The 22333-nt window shown below is 41.4% G+C and overlaps 1 protein-coding gene across 1 annotated transcript in view; it reads right to left on the reverse strand.

Moving 5' to 3' along the window:
• The window catches only part of LOC134868459 (WD repeat-containing protein 70), a 36744-nt gene extending 14486 nt beyond the window's left edge, over positions 1-22258 (reverse strand). The window contains exons 1-10 of the mRNA XM_063889604.1: positions 22225-22258; positions 21435-21494; positions 21233-21316; positions 21033-21138; positions 20708-20915; positions 19975-20034; positions 19318-19451; positions 18016-18169; positions 15333-15409; positions 8583-8757 (exon numbers count right to left, since the gene is read on the reverse strand). Coding sequence (XP_063745674.1) covers positions 8583-8757; positions 15333-15409; positions 18016-18169; positions 19318-19451; positions 19975-20034; positions 20708-20915; positions 21033-21138; positions 21233-21316; positions 21435-21494; positions 22225-22249 — 1083 coding nt within the window. The 5' untranslated portion in view covers positions 22250-22258. The remainder of the gene's footprint in view (positions 1-8582; positions 8758-15332; positions 15410-18015; positions 18170-19317; positions 19452-19974; positions 20035-20707; positions 20916-21032; positions 21139-21232; positions 21317-21434; positions 21495-22224) is intronic.
• Positions 22259-22333: the final 75 nt, after the last annotated feature.

Below are 22333 nucleotides of genomic sequence, written 5' to 3' on the forward strand. Positions count from 1 at the left end.
TGTTTCGCTCACTGCAGTAACGAAAAGACCTTCTTTGCGCTCCATGTCTTCAAAGCAACACCAGGTTTCCATTTCCTTTATGAACACCACACTATATAGCCCGTTCAGTCTTATGAAACACCAGCAGCGTTACACTGTACCCACCGCACTCTTTAGCGAGTCTACAGACCACAGAAATGTACCATGGCACACTTAGGCTGGCAGATTCAGTTCTCTAAGTTAGCTATCTATCAGATAGTTTTCCAGACAATAACGCATATCAGACACCCTTTTATCTGAAGCCATGAGCTAGCATTGCCTTGTTGACTCTCTTTGATTACTAGCCATCCCTAAACAGGACAACATCAATGTGTCAAAAACACAAGAGTCCGCAGCAGTTGGAGGTTGAGAAAACTAAGATTAAAAAAAAAAAGTGTTAGATCAACAAAGTTTGGGCTTGGAAGTAAATAAATAACCTTTAAACCCCTAGAACGCTTCCAGGACAACTCCAACTATTTTACAGATTCTCGTGATGGTAAGAACTATTGAACCTGAGGAGGTGTTGAAATGTATTCTCTGGCTTGAAAAGAATACGCCAAAGTTTATCTGATGACAATAATATAAATATAAAAATGTTAGGGTTAACTTGGGTATACACGAGTTACAAACTAGGACTTTTGAACCCTCTGAAGTCCAAGCTCTTTTTAGGTAGAACATCAAGAGTGTAAAAGAGAGTGTATCCTTTGCGAACTGTGATCGTATTATGTCCATATGTATATGTTCCATCTATACTCGCAGCAGGTATTATTGTCCTTACGGTATAAAAACGGCATATTTCCAAGACACTGAAGGCAGTTTTGCATATTATGACCTAACGCAACAGCCACTTGTCAAGAGGCTTCACGTAATTCTTCATGGCATGCATAAATAGATCTTCAATCTTTATCTCACTCCTAAATCTACTTCCATCGTGGATAAATGTTCCTAAAAGACATCTATTGATTGTTCCTGAAATCCCTAAAAAAAAACAGTGTTTTTCTAGAATAGATTAGAATTCGCCTGAAAAATGGTACAAACTAGCGGCACCAGGTGTGATGGAGGTGTGGCACTGAGTTATAAGATGGAGTGGCGGAGACGATCCCAGAGTGGGGAAACAATTTTTCCTGTTTACCTCAGAGGGTTTTAAAAGGATTTTTTTTAAAAAGGCAGATGTCTGATGAAATACTTCTGAGTCACATTATTATTAATCTAAAACTGAAATAAGATAAACCAACATCTAGTTTGAGAGACTGATTTCCCAACAGAAATGTCAAACTGATTTGTTTCTTTGTTTAATGTGATAATAAACTCATATCTTAGAGTTTGGGAGAGTTATCAGCAGATAAATTGCTAAAGACAATTAACAACAAAAATACGAGTTGAATCCCTAAATATCGTTAACGTTTTATACAATTCTGAAGCGTAGGCAAAACCACAGAAGGCCCAGCAACTCACAATGGAAAGAGGCGGTCCAAACACCGAGTATCACTGCCCTCTGAGCAACTTTTAACCAATCACGGTCTTTTTCAGGAAATTCTGCCCTGGTAACTATTTCCTCGGCATGGTGCTGTATATGAGAATGTCATCTTACACATCTTGGCTGTGATGACCAGCATGCATCACTGAAAACCAAGAAGGCTGAGTGATATTTCAGCTGAGGTCATTGTGTAAAGGTGAGAACAAACTGATTACAAAAGCTAAAGGGGGTGGGGGGAAATCACACCTTTGTGGGGTAAGAGCAGTAATGAGTCGTTGATGCGTTTTCAGGAGAAGTGTTGGTGCCATTTTTAAGACAGTTTGGAAACTATTAGAATAATAATCATCGAAAATATTCAGAATTAACAAAGCCACGGCAGAAATATCCCCGCCTGAATTTTTTTCTTCACGTTAATGTTGCTGTATTCAAGATGGCCAGCCATGAGATTCCCTCCCTTACTCTGAGCGAGTGGTGTACTACTGTAGGGCAGAGAGTGTGTGTGCCAAGGTCTGCAGCTCCAGGCTGGAAATAACCCAGCTCAACCCACCACAACCCCCCTCCCCTTCTTTCTCACACATACACACAAAGGAACAGCAAGAATGAAAGCTCTCCAAAAGTACACGGCCACCCAAAATGTGTACAATTAACACATGGGGAAAGGAGGTGAACAACAATGTTAAAATTCATATCATGCTTGTTTAATTTGAGGGTATAAAATGTTCCATAGCTAAGGAAAAAGGGGTGGAAGTGAGAGTTTAGATCTTTTTAATGCTTGATTTTCTAATAAAGGAAGCAAGTAGTTCTTACGTTCATAGTGAATTAATCTATATTTAAATTATTTAATTTAGTTTGTTTTTAAATGAACAACTCAGCCCATGGTGATGTCTTCAAGTAGCTTGTTTTATTCCAACAATCCGGGACAAGATATTCACTGCACACAGATGTAGAGCTAAGAATAGCAGCACATTATGAATATCTGGGAGGCTGGACCCAGCAAATGTTTGACATTCCTGCCTGATTAATGACTTTAATTATCAAACAAATAAACTAGTGATTTCATTTTTAACTGCAATGTCTTGCTGCCTGGGTCTTCTCTCTTCCTCATTTACTTCCCACTGCCTTAGTTCTACGCAGATACAGCCAGATTACACAGATCGATCATTAAAAGAGCGAGATTAAGCAATCGTCTGGGAAGCAGGCTTGCTAACACTCGAACAAACATAACCTTGGTTTATACAGCTACAGTTTCATTAATTTCAAATGGAATGCAAATAAATCAGTGAAAAGAGAATTGCAGCAACAAGGGCTTTCAACTCAGAGAGGTGGATAAGTCATTTGAAGTGAGCACAGAGTGTGGAAGACAGATAAGATAGAGGAATCCTGGCACAAAGAGCAGAAGCGAGTGGAGCGTGGGGTGAATGAATGATGTGTCCTTATGATACAAGAAGGAAAGGAGGCCATACTTTACTTTCAAAGTAAATGGAGAGAAGTTATTAACTCGGACGAGACAGATAACACTGTTACCTTGAACTGTAGATAACACGGATTTGACTTTTCCAGCCCTTGGCCATTTAGCCTCTTTAGCGTCTCCAGGGATAATTCCCTGCTTCCCATCATCATTTTACTCATACATTACCTTTGACTCAAATCCATTCTCCTCATTTCTTATCTTAGGTAATCTGCCTATTCTTTCATTCACAGCCTTGGAAATAGACATGGTTGAGAAAGAAAAGTCAAAAGGTTGTTGTAGTATAAAAAGAACATTTTCTAATCTTACAGCGAGTGGAACAGCTAACTGACTATCTCAGCTAAAGAGCAGCTAAAGCATAATCAGTAGTCTTTGGGCGCATGGTGACTCACTTTATTTGAGCAGCCTAAAACAAAGACATAGGAGGCCCAGCTACAATCATGCAATCAAAACAACCTCCACCACCGCTGTGTCATGTGCACACGAACAATGGGAACGTTTCCAAACACACAAAATATCCATTCAAATAACTGTGAGCGCATCTATGCATGGCAGCGCAAACAGGCGGGGTGGGGTCAGCGGACTATGAACAGGAGGGTCTGCTGAGGAACTGTTTCCCTGCACGGTGATTATCTTGTCTTATGAGCAGTCGCATGATGCTCAATGGCATACAATAAAAGCGGGGAGGACAGTCCATGAGAAATAATAATGATGTCAGGGAGATGCAGGGTGAAAGTAGAGTTCATCTTTAGATATTACACCATAAATAAACAGCTAAAACAACAGCTTATTCTAAAACGTCACCACAAAACACATGTTGTTCAACATAGCCACAAGTAAGTAAAGTTATGAGTTCTTGTTCAGCACTTAATAAACCATTCCACAAAGTGTTTTTGTTCCTCTTTTCATCTGATGTCTTTCTTTCCTAAATTAACCCCATCTGCTGTTAGCCCATGCTGTGCGTTAACCCTTTTCATGTTGAAGTGTTGTGTTATACAGTCTGTCAGGGTCTGTTTTGTTTGAAAATGACTGCATATCAGTTTATATATTTAACAAATGTTCTCTCATCCTAACAGGAAAAAGGTGGAATGAGAAAAGGCACGCCTCGTTCCACCCTGGAATATATTAAGAAGATAACACACACAAGAGTGCTAAATGGGTGAAAACAAAACAGGCAGGACATAGTAGAATCATCTCAGTTTTAAAACTTGATAAATGATGTCAGTCAGTAAGAGCAGTGCCTTCAATGGGGGATTATTTCTTGTGGTTATTCTAGCTGCTTTTTGCAAACATATACTCCTCCAGCTATTTCTAGATCATTTACTGCTGTTGTGAAAGCTTGAGTGTTTATTTACTATCCTGATGTTGGCTGGCATTGGAAGATGCCATGGTGTTTGCTTCCTGTGATAATCTACACAGCCGGTTTGTGAAACCAGATTCTCATACACAGTTTGAAACCTCTCAAGCGCCTCGTGACTTCCTCTGTGCACTGTGCCCTTCTCCCTGGCCTAAATTTTATATAGCAAGCCAAGGTGTGCAATCTCCCATACAGACATACGTGAACACCATTACCAATAAGGTTGTCCATACATGCAAGCATATGCACACGTACAGAGCCCTTAATCCACATCTACACCCGTTCAGCAGCAGGGGTTGATAAATAGCTGATGGACCACAGCGTTGGGTTTCATCCGCAGCAGACTATGCTAACAATCTACCACAGGACCAACTGTTCCAACCACACTGTCTCTGTTTCATTTTATAAATACTGTCTTTCAACCAACCTTCATACTTTTACAAGTGCACACACCTGAAAGACTCACTGATGCCCACTGTGCAGTAACGTCTCACTCTGACCTCTGTTACTTTCTGAGGATCGAGTGGCCAAACCGCAGTCCTGAGCAGCTGCTCTGATCTTTCATGGAAATCAACAAGTGGTGATGGCGAAGCTGTGTGTGTGTGTTAGAGGATCACAGTAGAGAGTGTGTCCACATAATCTAACTTAATTTATCTGTTTCTAAGCAACACAATGCAAAATGTAGGATCCTGTACATCTTGTCTACAGGTGTGTTTAGTGGGGATGGGGAATGAACACTTAACCGCAAGCTGTCAAATTCTCATAAATCCCTTTACTTAGTAACGGTGTTCCTCATGTGTAAAAAGGGTCATGCTAGGTAAGTTACAATGGAAGCTGCAGGATCCTATCCAGATCAAATGGTTATGATCAACTGTCTTTATAAAGCCGGGTGAAAAACTTCCATGGGGATGTATTCATGATGGGGGGCCTGTATGCACTCCAGCCTGTTATCAGATCCTAGACAGTTTTCTAAACATTTTTATTGGACTTTGAGAAGTTCCTTTGTATTTAATCTTCCACAACCTAAACTTTTACGAGCCACAGAGTTCCAAGTGCAGTGATGCTGTGCAGGATGTGTTTAGGGTCCTATTAGGCCAGTAACTGTATATTATATGCTGGCCGGCACATGTGCAGGTGACAATAAAACTGTGTGTGACATGAAGAAAAACAGGGTGCCGAACACAAACTCCAAAGTTGACAAATAAAAATATAGGCTGAAGACAAGAAGTAAGAAGGTTTAAAAAGACAAAGCTTCCAGCATATTGAAATTAGTTACCCGTATGTTAAACTGGGTATCTCTGGTTTCTCCCATTAATAAGGGCCAATTACTGTGACCAAGCCAGCAAAAGCAGAAAACATGAAGTTTGCCCTCATCCCGTGATACACTCCCCAAAGAAGTAGTCCATCAAACCCACCTCGTCTAGGGTCCCACTTTGAAGTCTGGAAGCATCCAAGTCCACCAGTGACATCATAACATTCCCCAGGTCTCTGTGGTAATGTTTTTGAGCGAAGGCCTGCACCCCCAACCCCCCCACAACGCACGGACTTCCACAGAGTGCACATTACCTGGCAACCATTTAAACGCAGTCTTGTAATTCTGGCACCGACCCCTCTGGTCAGAGAATGAGCATGCAATCACTCTCTGTGGCAGTCCACTAAAAAAGAGACCTACTTGACTTCCATCACAGGATCAATCAGCTTAGTCGGGGTTCAAGAGCATGATGTGTCATCCTCAATAGCTTCTACTCAGGCTCAGCTTCAGCTCAAGGTCATGTACATGATTGATTTTGATTGATATGCCTGCATATTCCGGACATGAGTAATAGTGGCGATACAACAGGAGATAGGCCTGGTTCGAGGGGGGGGAGGGCGCAGTAATAAAAGCGTAGCGAGGTCAACTCCTTTTTAGGCTTGTGGCTGGTATGGAGTCAGCAGCACAGGTTGCAGATTGGGGCAGAGGGCATCCACCAGTCAGCCAGGACCGGCTCCAGTGGTCAGGCAACAGACATGACTATTGTAAGCTGCTATGGGACGCAGGGTAAATATTTAGCTTGGAGAAAGAGGGGTAATAAATGTGGAGAGCTTTAACCAGATTGGTGGGAGGGTGGATGAGACTACACGGGTACATTGAATCACAAAAGCTCTCACAATAGAAATTCTCCATCTGAATACATTTTTTTGTGCGTCCTGATTACGAAGTTGACTGTCGGAGTAATTGTCATGTAGCTTACTTCTCATTCGACTAATCTGGATAAGCCCCCCTCTACCCAATCAAGCTGTTCCAACTCACTAACTGCAGCTTAATTGTCACTGTCACTATTCTCAGAGGAAACAACAGAATCGTTCAACCTTGTCCACACACGGGGTCGGACAGACGAAAGGATATGAAGTGGAACAAAAACAATTACAGTAAAAGTGTGCCGAATCGTTGGGGGGGCAGAAAAACAGCCTTTCATTCACACACAGCCACGGAGACCACTTCAGCATTATTATTTTCTCTTGTTTTACTAGTTATAGGTATGTCTGAGTTAAATTATTTAGTTTTTGTATGATATTGTGTAAAATACTAACAACATTTCTCTGTGTTAGAATTCAACAGACACTGGAATGGCTGCCGTACAAAACTTTGGAGTGGTCTCTTAATTATTTCCGCAGCTGTAGTTCATAAATAAGACCAGCCAATTGTTCAAAATGTTTATTGACTTGATACTGGCTGTTTAAGAAACTATTAAAAAATATCTGCAAGCAACCCTCAATCAATTTTATTTTTGTGTTTTAAGGCTCCCAGCTGAGAAGGATTTCTCACACCGTATTTCTTATCTTGTGAAACTCGTTTTCAAAAAACGTTAGAAATAATGTGAGACATTGCCTAACTGGAATGACGCCTGCTATATGTCATCTTTACAAATAATGAATTATGAGTATTTCAGGTCCCCGATGTAAAGCCCCCTCTTCAACAGGAAACACCTCTCACGATTCTTCACATCTGTCTAGTGGGGATGAATTTTTGCGAGTGAGCAGTAAGCTGCGAAGCATGTTCCTTTACGGCCTGTACACTAACCAGAGATGTGTCACTGTGGCAGGCACCAAGAGGAGAGATTCATGGGTAAAAAATAAGAAATGAGTCAAGGTGAAAAAACAATGGAGAGACCCAGGATATCTCCTAGATGAAAGATGGAGGACATGCTGCAGCCCAAAATAGAAGTCATTTTAATCCCCAGATTTGTCAAATAACTCAAGTGAAAACAACCAAATAAAAAGAGAGGAGAACAATGCTTCTCGGGAGCCAAGATCAACTATTACCTCAACTAAGTGAATGTTGGAAAATGTAATGAACACTTAATTAGTCTAATTCATTAAAGAGAAACGCATACAAAGAGAAATTGTGTTTGGCCCTCCCTGTAACTTTTCTCAACTCAATCAACGTACGCCAGTTAATTCAGTTACATAATCAGCTATTTTCAGCCTCGCTGGGGGTATGACTCGAGGGAAAGCAATGTCAGTATGATGGTCAGTAAAATGAAACAAACAACTTTTAGATCACTATGATTATCCCTGGAGCTTTATCATCAGATCTAGAGTCTTAATCAAATTCTTCCTCCTCAGCCTGAGCTTTACATGTGCTTATTGGCAAATGTTAGATAGAAGATAGAATCGGAGGATGAAACCCTCTTTATTAGTCACATACATGCACACAGCAGAGCACACACAGTGAAATTTGTCCTCTGCATTTAACCCAGGAGCAGTGGGCAGCTATGCAGCGGGGGGGGGGGGGGTGGGGACCCTACGATTCCCAGTCCAAGCCCCTACTGTCTGATCCACTGCTGTTGGCATGCTAACACCAATAATGTTTTATAATCGATCAATATTACAGCTGCTTAACCTCATGTTAGCATTATAGATGCTAGCATTGATTAGGCTCTACTGAAGTACAGCCTCACAGAGTTTCTAACATGGCTGTAGGCTCTTTCTCCAGAGTTTAGATGAAGTAAGAGCAACTTTTATACCTTTCAGTGTGATAATGGGGTCAAAACAGGTCGGACAGGCTATTTAATAATGTTCTTGACTACTCCGGTTTGGACAAAATGCATTTTAAAGTCAGGCATTTTCAATTCTGGTCAGTGTTCCTGACTTGTTGAACTCTGACCTCCTCAGCCTGTGACTGGCTGACCCTAGTCTCCTGACTCTGTACCCGAGGCCATAACAAATCAGACATCCTATGTTTACAACCAACCGCACATTGTTTGTGTTTGAAGACTCACGCTGAGGTTTCTGTCCCAGATCTGGATGGTGCCGTCCTGGCAGCCGGCTGCGATGAGCTTCCCGTCACGGCTGTAGGTGCAGCTCGTCGGGATGACCTTCTTCCCCTGGAAGGAACGCGGCTTGAACACAGACTTGTGCTTCTTCTCCGAGCTCACATCCCATGTGCGCACAGTGCTGCGGGACAGACAGGGAATTAAATTTATACTCATCAAACTCAATCCCTCATAAAATATCTATCCATCAAAACATATTTGGTGATCAACACCATTCACCGCTGTCATAAATCTGGATCATATCGAGATACAGTATCTCGCAGCCATTCTCATGAACATAAGGTTAGGCAGCCGAGTGTTACAGAGTGAGGAAAGAGCGAGCAGGAGAACTGTAGATCAGCCTGACAGGCATGTCTGAAGATATCATGAAATATTTTAACACATTACACAACTCAGACCATTAAAAAGGAGGAATTAAATGCAGACTCTTTAGAATGTTATGTAGTTAAAATTAAAACATTTCATAAAAGCACGTGCGATTTATCCATTAAACCACCAAATAACTTACCTGTAAAGAAACAAACAAGGCAAAATTATGATTTTTACTCTTTATATAAAGTACTAATAAAATACACACCACAGAATATGTATTGAATTGAGCCTTTTTGATTCCCTATAATCTAAAAAAGAAGTTGTATTTCTACATAATTTGAATTTCAAAGAAGAGTGGACAATGATCTGAAAACACCAAATTGTTTAGATTAAAAACAAGGTGGGAAGTTTAACTTTTGACCCTGTTGGCATTGTGGATGTCTAAGCAATGGTGGCTGCTCACAACTTCCACTCAAATAATCTAAAACTTTACAACAAACTAGCGTCATATATTTTCAGGGCTTGGTGAGAGAGTTATTAGCGATGCTGCGAAGATAAAACTATGAACAGAAGAGAGATAAATACTGTAAACTGTGACATAAAAGAAAGAGGACAAACTGAAGTACCCAGCTACGTGACTTCAAGAGCCTGAAACCTCCTCATGTATTTATTGAACTACCTGACTACACACAAACATGTTTAGCCAACCTCTCACACTCACACCCACAGCAGACAGAGCGTGTCCAAATGTGTCTGTGACACTCTGCTTGCTTTAGTGAGCATCCTGACCTCGGGATCAGGGGGTCAGCAGAGGAGTATAAACACACAGGCAGGGCTGCAGCTCACAGCCAGGCAGATTCCTCCGTGGCCGGCTACAAAGTCACAGACACACACACACACTCAACTGTGTTTGGATAAGTCTAACAATGTGATACAAATGCCAGCCGAAGACATATGGTTTGAGTGAGAACTGGCAAGGGTCAAATAAAACTCTGTTTGATGCATAGTTGTGTTTAAATCCACGTAAACCAAAGCTGTTTATAAATCAAAAAATCTCTCGGTGGAAAAAATGCAAAAGCCACGTATATGAGAAGTTTGTACAGTACGTTTTAAAAATGATATACGTGTGTGTGTTAAGAGTGATAGCCATAGACTGGATGACAAATCGGTCCACCTGCTGCCTCACACAGACATCTCTATTTTGTTTACAGAGACTGTAGGCGTCTGTCAAGCCAATAAAGACAACATAACCTTTCGCGTAGCACACAAAACCTGGAATGCTATTTATCGTAAGGGCTCTTTCCAAAACATGGCACTGCTGGCTGTCAGGGAGAGAATAGAGAGGCTGGAGCCCACCAGTGTTGAGCCAGCCCCGAGCAGAGGGTGAAGACTGCACACCCTCACCTGTCAGGGGGCCAGATACTGAGCAGGGAAACTGTCGCCTCTCCTGTGGTACTCATTTAAGTTCAAAACATTCCCCAAAAAATAAAAAGGACCTGCAGCTTCACCTAATTTAAGTTGATCCTTTTATTCCAGAGGGAAACATCTGGTGCAGACTCGAAGCATTTGCTCTCAGAGGAGGTGGTTGTTTGGGGAAAGTAACAGCAATAAAAACAAAAAAAGGAAATGTCAAAATATTCACATGCAGCAAGAGGACCCTGTTTTCTCTTCAATCAGCAGTCCCTTTTTCCTGCACAAAGGGGGGGTGAATGTAATAAAATGAGAGCCATACATCCTCAGTCATGCGTGTGCACTTTACGAGGCAACAAAGTCATTCACACATCAACTGAGGAGTGACAACTCCATAGGCCACAGATTTTATCTGTCCATCAGGTAATAGGGCTGGTGGGGGGGAAGACGGCTGCCGGGATCCCTTTCCTAGATGATTAGATAAGGAAGAGAGTGGGATAAGAGAGGCGTGGGTCTTGTATAAGGTTGTTTATTGGTCAAACTTTGGTGTTTGAGGATAGGCTGGGATGCCCAATGGTCGGTTGACTGACTAACTAGGGCTCTGTTATGAGAAACACGGATTAGGAGGGATCTTTGCATCGCAGCTGAAGAAGATAAAGTGGGGAAATAACAGAAGGATTTGGAAGGAGGCGTATACACAGTGGTTTAGGCACAGGGTGTCTGAGGGTACAGTAAGATACAAATACAATCACATTGACAATATTAATAGAGGCTGCAAAGTCAAAAATCAACCTGAAAAAGTCCTGAGCAGGAAGGGGAGACCACACACTACAGGAACAGAAATGCTTGACTCAAGCTAAAAGAAGTCAGTAAGACAGCTCTTCAGATCTAATCAAGCTATCTGGATGATAATGTCTTCCCCGCATATTCAATAAGAAAACAAACAAACACACTAAAGAAGTAGAAAGTTAGTGTCATGGCTGTAAAATGAACCAGAAGTACAAATGCACTCTTTTAAAAAAGGTATGGTATGTGAATTTTTGGGCATGATATGGAACACTTGCAGTGTAAGGTGGGGAGCAGTAGGAGATGAGCTGGACTGTGGATGAACCTGGTGTGTTTAACCGTCGTCCCAACATGCTCACACACACACACACACACACACATTGTAATGTCTGTCCTCACTTTTCATCCCTGTTCTGTCACGCAGATAACACTTAGTAAACCAGCAGCAAAGCCCCTTAAAAATAATTTGAAACCGAGGTATCACAAAGCATTTGGCTGAAAATACTGGAAAAAAGATGACTTGCTTGTTGGACCAGAATGCTAGTAATAAAAAGTAAAGACAAACGGGAATTAAAAAAATGATGACTTTAAAAATGTCCATTCTAGCATTATTGATTACCAGGGTATTCCATCATGACTCTGCCTTGTGAAAACGATATTTATCACCATTTATTTTAACTGTCACATCGTGTTATTTGTTTAATCTCATGATAAAGAAAAACATAAAGTGTTCCTCAGCAGTAAAACATGTTTGCCATGTCGTACACATCCAGCTGCAGCCCTGAGATGCAGCCAGCAGAAAGGGAATCCCTGGCATTCAGATATCCTGGAAACATTCCACAAATTGTGTGTTTTTGAGCCTCAAACTGAACAGAAGTAACATGTGGGCCCGATTAGAGAGTCGCCGTTCGTCCTATCCTCGTCTCCACTGTGTAATTCCAGTCGTTTAAAGAGCATAACATGATTTTTTTATCGTTTTTCCCGGGCCACTGGAAAACCAACAATCAGCAGAGTCATGGCCAATAAGCCACAAAAGCTTTCGTTCGGTATAGTTTGCTAACAATTCCACAGTTTGCATTATGGTTTGTTATCTTTGAACATTCAGGGTCTTTTCAAGGCACTACTACAAGCCTGCAGCTCTCAAAAAAACATGACTGACACAAACGTCCAAGCCATATTTCCAGTTTAACTCAGTTCAGCCATGGCAAAGAAACCCTTCCACCAGGAGCCGACCCAGCACACTTCGCTTTCTGCGGAATAAATGTGCGGTTTTTCAAACAGGTGTTCAGGCTTTCAGCAAAGACTTAGTTAAAGTGGCTCAATGCTTAATACACATTTTCCCTCTTGGATGAAATGCTGGAAAACATTTTGGCGTTTAACAATCTTTCAAACAGAACGATGAAGAATGTTGACAACCTCACACCAGTCCAAGGACTAATCTTCCGCTGACAGACTTGACACAGTCCTGCTGAAGCCCCCCCATTCAGTGTGAAAGGACAATCAGTGCCACCCTGCTGCTGCTGCTGCTGCTGCTGCTGCTGTTTCACCAGTGCTTCCCTCTCATCCACTTCCTCTGGGAAAAAGAAAAAAAAGTCTCTCTTCATGAAATCATTCAGAAAGAGCTGGGCGGCAGTTCTTATGAATGAGATTCCACACAACGAGAGGGACCTTTAATTAAGGAGCTGGGCGGTCCACTGATCATCCTTAATAAGCTATTCAGATGAACACAACAAAGACTCTCTCACCAGGCTGACACAGGAAGAAAGACAGAAAACGTAGGTGAGGGTCTGATGTTCAAACAGAAACAGTGAGCAGCAGACACCCACTGCTACTATTGGCCAACTGCCTCTCTCAGGAGGCCCCCTGACCACAGAATGGCCTCTGCCGACTGCATGGTTTTTCAGGGGGGGGGCTGATGGAGCTACAGAAGGATGAGGAAGAGGCAACAACTGCCAGTGATAAGCTGACACTCCTGCCAATCAAGAAACTTTGAAACACAACAGTAAGAAGCAATTAGTCAACTTATCCATTACTCGACCGACAGAAAACTAATTGGTTGTTTTCAGCCTCTCAATATCACACTTTTTCTGCTTTATATCATGTAAAACTAAATATCTTAGAGATTTGGACTGCCATCTAAAAAGATATCATATGTTTCAATGTTTTCCTTCCAATCTTTGAATATAAATCAATTAATATAGCTAAGTAATCAACATATTTATCAGAAATGAAAACAGTCATTTGTTACAGCCCTAAAACATACACATCAAATCATTATTTAATGTTAAGTTGAAATTCCAACCAATTAAATTAGCACAACATGTTAAAAAAGAATAGACTGTGCCTCTAAGCCCGCAGTGGCAGTCTTCATGAATCCAGTCCTGAGGCTGGCTCCAAGAAGCATGCAATGTGTGCCGAGTAAAATCCAGAACCACATCACATCGAGATGGATCAGCAAATGCCTGGCGGCCTTTTGTCTAGCTTACTGGAGCTTCATGTGCAGCCACATGAGCTCTGCTCTGAGGATTTGCTAAGATTTACCAACGCAAACAAACAAACAAACAAACAAACAAACATGCTTTTAAAGTCTCAGATGCTGAACTCTGAAAAAGAGAAGAGAACCACAGACTGATGTAATGTGATCAGTGTGTTTGGCACCTGTTTAAACCCTGGCGCCTACATGCTGTTTGCACTGGAGGAATGAGAGGGACTTTTGATTGAAGAAGTGTGAAGGTTTAGGGGTAATGGTTCAACCAAGAAGCACTTCATCATCAAGAAGCCTCTGTTTTTCCCAGCACACGTTACTGAAGAGTTGATGAGTAACAGGGCAATGGGAGAGATTTGACATAGGGCTTCAAGGACATCTTTTACCTTTCAGGCAGTCACTACCTCTTTCCATCTCTGTGACACAGACAGGTTGTTCTGTTGCTGTGAACCCCTGCTCACAGGCAGCTGCTCTGCCTGTGAATGATTCCTTCTGCGCTCCTCTCCGCTGTTCTCCTGTGAGCTGGCCAGGGGCAACACCCAGTGCTAACGTGCCAGGGGAGGATTTCCAGAGCCTCAACGAGAGCTAAATAAACCAGCCTCCACATCTGGGAGAGCAGCAACACTGGTAAACAGCGGTCTGTACACAAAGCCAGGCCCTCGTTTCCCCTTAATGATGATGGCCATGGTTTCTGCACTGCTGCCTGTCACACACACTTAGACTCATCATTGTGCTCTCGCTCAAAGTCACACATATTCAGAAATATTAACCTGCACCTGTACACATGGAGAAGGGGTTACAGCTTCTGCACTCATTCAGGACTAGTGCTGATGACTAATAAAACTGAAGCAAATTGATTGAAAATATGTGTTTGAGACATCGTATATGGGGGAAAAAAAGGCTGATTTTTGGCCATATCCACTATAAAATAGGCCATGTGTCAATGCACAGATGTGAGGCCAAGCTACTCTCTCCATTGGCATAATCTTGACTAGAGGACTCCCTGCTGGTCGAGGAGGAGGAGAGCAAAGAGTATTTATTGTAAGTGTATTGGGCATACACAAGTTAGTCGGCCAGTAAGGATGATTAAAAATAATTGTTACTGTACAGTAGACCATTTAAAATGCTCAGAACAGTCATTTAGATCAATAAGAAACAGCAAACAGGATTGACAGGGTTTAGTATTTCATATAATTACTTTCAAGCACAGCATATATGTTGTACTGTGAGAATAATCAATATATCAAATGTTACTATGTGCTTAATTATGTAATTTGCCTAGCCAAAGAAGTGTTATGAAATATGTTATAATGGATGTGATTTGGTTATGCCTCTCTTTGAGGGCGGCTAAAGATCTGATCAAATCAACAATGCGCAAAGAGACATGGACATGCGCCACCAACCAATGGGAGAAGACTATAACTCAAAGCGAGAGAGTAGAAATGCTGTTGGAATTGAGAGATGAAGGCCTTTCCTATGAGCTGTAGACAGATAACTAGATGTGGACTGTGGTTAGTGACATAGGGAATGATCACAGCTGTGTTTCTTTTTGAAGATGTCATCATATCATTGAATTCATAAATGCTGTTCAAATTTGACGAGAAGCTCCTTGGATTCTATTTGCCTATTCCTTATTCAAGAACCTAACAGTACCGTCTAAAATATTACAGTCTGCATTACAGCTCAAAGCTCAAAACACTTACCCATCATTGGAGCAGGTCATGAACTCTTCTTTAATCTTTGGATGCCAACAGCCACTATTCAACATGGCTGTGTGGCCCTGGAAAAAAGAAGAAAGTGAAATTCAACAAACTGCACATGACAAAGTAGCCGATAAAGAGTGGGAGGAAACACAATAGGTGAAATGTCGCCAGGAGGAACCAATTAAAGGAACGTGTTTTGCAATCTTACTGCTCACAACGGATGTGCGGCGACAGCTGTTGGTCTTCATTTGTTTAATCTCCAGGCAAAAGGCTACCAGTTAAATATTTCTGGGGTTCTTTTCTTCTTTGTTACAATCAGGGTTTCACAGTGGGACCAGTGCATAGCAACTTAGAGGTCGTATACTACGCAAAGAGAAGTTCCCGAGGAAGAACCAATTATGTTGCCTGAGCTGAAAACCCCTTAACGGGCTCTCCCTTGAGGAAGTCGTTTCGGACCTTTAATTTGATCATATCGTAACCTTGAATTTGAGCATGTGAACTCTGAGGCAGAGCAGCACGCAGTGTCACGGCTTCAAACAGCTAGCTCCTTCAAGTGTAACCTTTTAGACATTTCCTCTGCTGGAGTAGTCCTGCGGAGAATTACTCATAACAAATGACTTCAAAGCGGGATAACCCAGAGACAGGCCTGCCAGGTCAGAGAGGAGCGCTGCGAAGAAGCTTCAGACATGACGTACCGCTTTTTGACAGGATGCTCAAGAAAAGCAGAGCCGTGCATGAGCAAAGGTTGACTGAATAACATCGGTATGTCTGAATCAGAAAGAGGCCTGTCTATCCACCGGCAAATACTTTAAAACCCAGTCTAATAATGGATTAAAAGGGAACTGCTGTTTAATTGTCAAAAAGGTTTAATAACAGATTGCTTTATAAAGAGTTTAAAGCTCAATGGGCTGTGAATTACTGCTTCCCTGCTGTGTGCAATAGCATAAAAACAGACGGAAACATGCTTTACTAGAGTCTCATGGTTAGGAGCCGCTACCTCCCTAAACACATTTGTTCCTCTTCCTCAACAGATTAGAACAACAAATTGCCAAGACTAAAGAGAAACAGACTGATGTCCGTACTAACAGTGAACTAAAATAGAGCAGGTTATTGACAAACAGCACTAGGAATGGAAACCTTCGAGATAACAAGAAACGACTACCTGGGGACAGCAGTAACATGTCCGGTTTGCTTTCATTGCCGAAGCATTTAGCATCACTGGCTGTATTTGTAAGGTTTACGCTTAGGTCATTTGTTGACAGATTCAAAATATTGTAACCTGATAGTCAACAAATCTATTAAGCAGGTTTACAGCCAATTAAATGTGTTTATCTGGCTGATATTGAAACAATTTTCTGTCTTTTATGAAACAAACATGCCAACTATTTTTCTGATGACAGTTTTTCTCCTTTTCTGTTTTCCCTTCCCTGAAAAGTTGAGCTTTTATTGGATCAAACCAACCAATTTCAAGACATTGGGATCCAGAAAACGGTGCCGCAAATTTGACAATATGTTCCTAGATTTAAAAGAACAAGGCGAGTAACTGCCTGTCAACAGAGGCAGAGCAGAAGCAGAGACTTCATTATCACATGAGACACGTCTAATCGACTGGGACTTTGTCAGCGGGCAAAAACGCATTCTCATTGAAGCAAAGTCTCCCATCAGATCCAGATGGGACGGAGCAGGACAAGAATGTAGGACAACCAGGAAAACACTACTTGCAATCAATGGGCCTTCACTTGTTCGAGACGTTCATATGGCAGGTATAAACTATGGCTAAATGCACTGCAGATGGCACAGATGGTTAGTGACCACCAAAACAGCTTTCTGGATCACAGTAAAACCCAAACATGCGCAATAAATTAGGATGCTTCCTTTAAAAAAAGAGGAGATGGAACAGAAGAGTCCTGAAAGCATGTGGTGGTCATCTCTCCCTGATATTGCCTCTGGGTGGTGAACAGATCATAGCTACACCTTGCTGGCATTATGCGTTGGCAGGATCCACCTACAGAATATGAGCAGCTAGCCTGTGTTTAGAATAAGCAGCCACTCTTAAGCTGTTTATTCTCTGTTGCTATAGAATAGAAAAATTAAATGTCTGTAACATGCTTAAAGCGGCTGGATATATTCTATTTCTTTTAATAATAATGCAGGAAACGACACTGTGAAAACAATAAGTCAACCGATCTCAGCAGTACAACGTGCAGCTACAGTGTACAATAACAAGTCCCAGGCTCCTCCAACAATGCAACATAGATATAAATAGGACAAAAAACAGATAGTGAAAGAAGAAACGGAAATATAAATAAAATGGTGCAAATCAATGTGCAAGTAAATCCAGAAATGACTAATTTGGATCATTTGTAATAATAAATAAATAAAGCTCTGAAGAAAATGAAGAGAACACTCCACATTTTTCTTATTCTCAATCTGTATGGCAGCCATTCCATTTCAGGCTCTGTTGAATTCCAACGTAGAGAAATGTTGTCAGTAATTTAGGGAATAAAATACATTTTTTTTATTTTTACTCAAACACAAGTCTATAAATAGTAAAACCAGACAAACTGATAATGCTGCAGTGGTCTCTTAATTTCTTTCAGAGCTATACGAATGCTATAATTATTTGAAATGACGTCCCAAATCTAAAAAAAGATGACCCAAGTGTGAGGAAACACCATTTTACCTTGGTTTTGGCCATGTCCACAATGTACTGGTCTCCCTTCACACACTCCATGACATTGAAGCCATCACGGTCCAACACCTTGGCCTGTGCGTTGCCAGAGACCACCAGGATGACATCACCCGTGTTGCTGTACTGCAGGGACTTGATCTGATGGCTGAGGGGACACACACGCAGACACACACATTACACACATGAAGAGGACATCTGAGGCAAAGCGTTTATTTTTACATTTCTGTGGTGCTGATAGTTTCTGATAAGTGTCTTGTTTCCCGGTTGCAAGCCATCTGCGAGCTGCGATATTACAAGACAAATGTTACACAAGGAGCTCTTTAATCCTTTAAAAGGGATCAGAAACCAAAAAGATATGTGTAGCTATAGGACACAACATCTGATGTACATGTGATGAAGGGTCTCTTTGATCCACAACAGACACACAACAACATTAGCAGGGATGGAACATAATGGCATTTTAAGCAAAGACATGGAAAGACATACTACTTGAAACCCATTACACACATATTGTGATTCTATTGTATTTTAAATTTGACACAGAATAACTGAAGAAATATGCATGTCATTGTACAACGCACAGCAGTGCACACAATGGAGGACACACGCAACAATCTGGACTACTTAACCAGAGTGGGAGCAATTGAGGTCAGTAGCAAATACCATTAGCACTGCAGGGGGTCGCTGGGGCGCCAATATTTACATACGCTGAGTAAACGCTCCATAGCTAAAAATGAAAGGGAGGGTGCTGTTTTTAATTGGGGACTTTGGCTTCTTCAAAGCCTCTATACAGCACCAAATGCTCATTTTAAATGTTGTTTTAGTCTGACTAAGCATGTTGGCTCTTTGGGTCAGAAAAGAGGAACAGTGGAGCTTGGCAGGACATCTTCCATACGAGACCAGCTTGTTCGTAAACCAAACAGGCTACTTGATCACATTGTAATCAAATTAAATGTAGCGTAAACGTCTGTTAATAAGGGGAAACCTGCTCCAGCTCAGCCCACTGGTTCCCAAAAACAAAAAGGAATGTAATCTTTGATGATGGCTTCAGTGAATAAACACATGCAAACACACACATATCTCCACCATCTGCTTCTGAAAGGCTCATTTTGACTGAAATGAGAGGATCTCACATAGTTAACACAAGGCTCAATGAAGCTGAACAAATGTGTTGTTTGTGTGTGTGCTTACACTTTGGCACAGAGAGTTTAATGGATGTTTGCGAGAAACGAATTAACCACATATAAGGGAACTGTTTTGATGTTCCACGGTGTTCTCAGAAAATTGACTCACCACTCGCACGGCTGGAGGGATCTGAAGGCCTGCAGAGACTGGTCCATCCCAGCGAAATCCCAGAAACGCACATCGTAGTCGTAGCCACCGGTCACCAGACGGGCTCCAGAGGGGTCTAAGGCAAGAGCCGATACCTGTGAGACAATATGCTTGAATTCAAAAACGGTCTGTAACGCCTGTATGATTTTGAGGCCACCCAACTGTAGATAGAAATAGCTGACAGTTTAGTCATGCCGTTTCCTCTAAAAAAAAAAGGCAGCAAAAGTAAGCAGAAGCCAAATATTTAAAGTTTTGTGTCATAATGAAATTATTCAGACGTGAAATGTTTCAAAACTACAGAGTACAGGATCTGGATGCCAGACATGGAGAGTTAAAAATTGTATTTTTCCTCACTGCTACGAAATATCAAGGAAAACAGACCTGCTGCCAGTCCTACTGCTGGAAATCAGCTAAAAGTTAAGGAACATTGGCTCAAAAATATCCAACAACTGAAAAACATCCCCAGATGTTTTAGCGTGTGCCTAATTTGAATAAATGTGGTGCTGATTACAAGCCACTTACGATGAATATAGACCTCCTTATTCTTCTTTCCAACAGAGCGTCACTGAATACATTTCCACACAGCAATAATCACTGAGTGCTGAAAGAAGTCCTTACCGTCCTGGTGCCGTGCTGCAGAGTGATCTCATGAGTGTCTGGAATCTTCTTCACTGGATTCTAAAAGGCGGAAAGTTGAGATGACTCATAAAGAAAACAGTAAAAAAAAAACTGAAGGCTCAATTAGTAACTTGTTTTTAGCATTTCATTCCAGGATTCAATTACACGTGACATTTAAACTTTAATAGACTGTATGGCTAGACACTCTGGAATCACAGCGAGCACCAGCAAAGGACTCACTGGGAACAGTCAATCTTTTGAATATAAAAGGTAAGGATCTAAGATATTCACTCAGAACTTGAGACATTTACTTCCCAAAATAACCACCCTGCTTTGTAATATCTGGCATTTAAGATGCTGATATGTTTCGAGTGGAACATGCATTTTGAAAGAAAGTAAACCCCTAAGACACAACACTGTAATGTTGAGTTAAATACAGAATGAAAGTAGGTGTCTCATCTTGTACTGTAACTAGCAACTGAATACATTTCCTTGTGCTGCCATCTAGCGGTGAAGTCTCAACATTACGCCCTTTAGTTGTATTGGTACTTTGAATGACCGAAGCGGCACTTGTACTTATCCTTCTACGAGAACTCAAAATATGTTCAGTAAAAAAAGTCCTGTGTAAAGCTGCAGGATGTGATTTAATGTTTAAACAAATAAAAACTCAAGTGTGGGACTGATAGGAAATATTTTGTATAACACTGACTACTGTTGGTTATTTCCAACATACATCATCGTCATCTTGTGCGTCCTCTTCATCATCATCATCATCATCATCTTCACTCTGAGCCACGCTGCCTGATGGATGAGGAACTCGGGAACGTTCATCACCATCTTTCTCGGATGTGTATTGGGGAGGCAGCGGGGGACCGATAAGCTCCGAGTCTGAGTCCGAGTCAGACCCACTGTCACTGCTGCTGTCACTCTCCTGTTTTCTCCTGAAAAGAACATGAATGTCTTTCATTTTAAAATGTCTAGTATGCTTGAACTATAGACAGGTTAACTACTTCTGATAGTTTTCAATCAAACAATCAAGCTAAACAATCCCTGGTTACCTGGAAGCAGCCGCTGCAGGTTTGTCTCTCTGGGTTTTGACTAATGGCTTTACTGATTTGGAGCTTTCCCCTTCCTCCTCCATCTGTTCAACCTTCTGCCGCTCCTCTGAAGAAACAAAAAATTACAATACATGGTTATAGCAGACCGTTTTACGCACCTTCAAGAAAGAGTGAACAGCTTGCAATGTTGGTAAACGTACCCAATACACGCTGAGTCCTCTCGATGGCTGTGCGGCGTGTCTGTTCAAAAATGGCATCCAGGTCAAATGTGCGGGCCTTCTTACCTGGATGGATCAAACATAGCTTGTTTGAACAACAACTGACGCATATTGTCAGTTCATTAAAGCATAAGTTAATTAAACATCTAAATTAATTGAGCATTGTGTGCTGGACTGTACATACCAAACCCAGAGAATCCCATGACAGATGCCATTTCTCCATCACCACTCATATCGCCAGATTCTGCACGAGAGGCAAAAACATTATTCATCAATACTGTGTTTATCATGGAAACTATGATAACAATCGATTTTCACGCCATTTTAAAAGAAATAGAATACACCTCTCTCTGGTTTGTTATATCCACACTTATGTTCGCCTGCTCTGTCACTGCAGATGTTATTTATTATACACACACACACACTTGCATATCTGCCTTTTTCGCAAGAATTAATTAAACTGTTGTTTCAATAATCAAAGTCTTTATCGACTTAGATCGGACACCAAAACCAGTTTGAGATCCACCGTTTACACAAACGTACTTAGAATATAACGTTAAGATAGAAAACGTCCAGATGTCAACTCCTGCCAGTTAGCTAAGGTTAAAAATACTGAAACATTTCAGCATGAATGACACGTTTATATTTATCAGTGTAAGAGTGCCAATTCTTTCTCGTTTGAAAGACAATAGCGGCATTTCTGGAAATGTAAAGCTGCACTAGCTAACGTTACAGTAGAATTGCTTTTAAATTATTTAGTGGAAATTGGGTTACACCAAGAGAGAGAACCTAAGCTAACAAATAAGCTAGCAAACGTAGCAACGAGTGTGTTTCTCTCACAAATTTGGCGTAATTTAGCAAGTTGATGAATGTCAAACAACCTGGAAATACAGCCCAATACGCCTGCATTAACATGCAAGTCATTCAAAAGAATAACAAACACTAAAAGACGTTTAAAAGCAAAACGTTGCTACCTTCATCCACTTTGTTGGGGTCCATGTTTTCAAATACAACGGTTACCTTTGACCTCCGGAAGTTCCTCTTCTTCTTCTACTTCTTCTCCTGCGCTTCTGGCAGCACCGC

Source organism: Eleginops maclovinus, chromosome 8 (genome assembly GCF_036324505.1).
Source record: "Eleginops maclovinus isolate JMC-PN-2008 ecotype Puerto Natales chromosome 8, JC_Emac_rtc_rv5, whole genome shotgun sequence".
Lineage (NCBI taxonomy): Eukaryota > Metazoa > Chordata > Actinopteri > Perciformes > Eleginopidae > Eleginops > Eleginops maclovinus.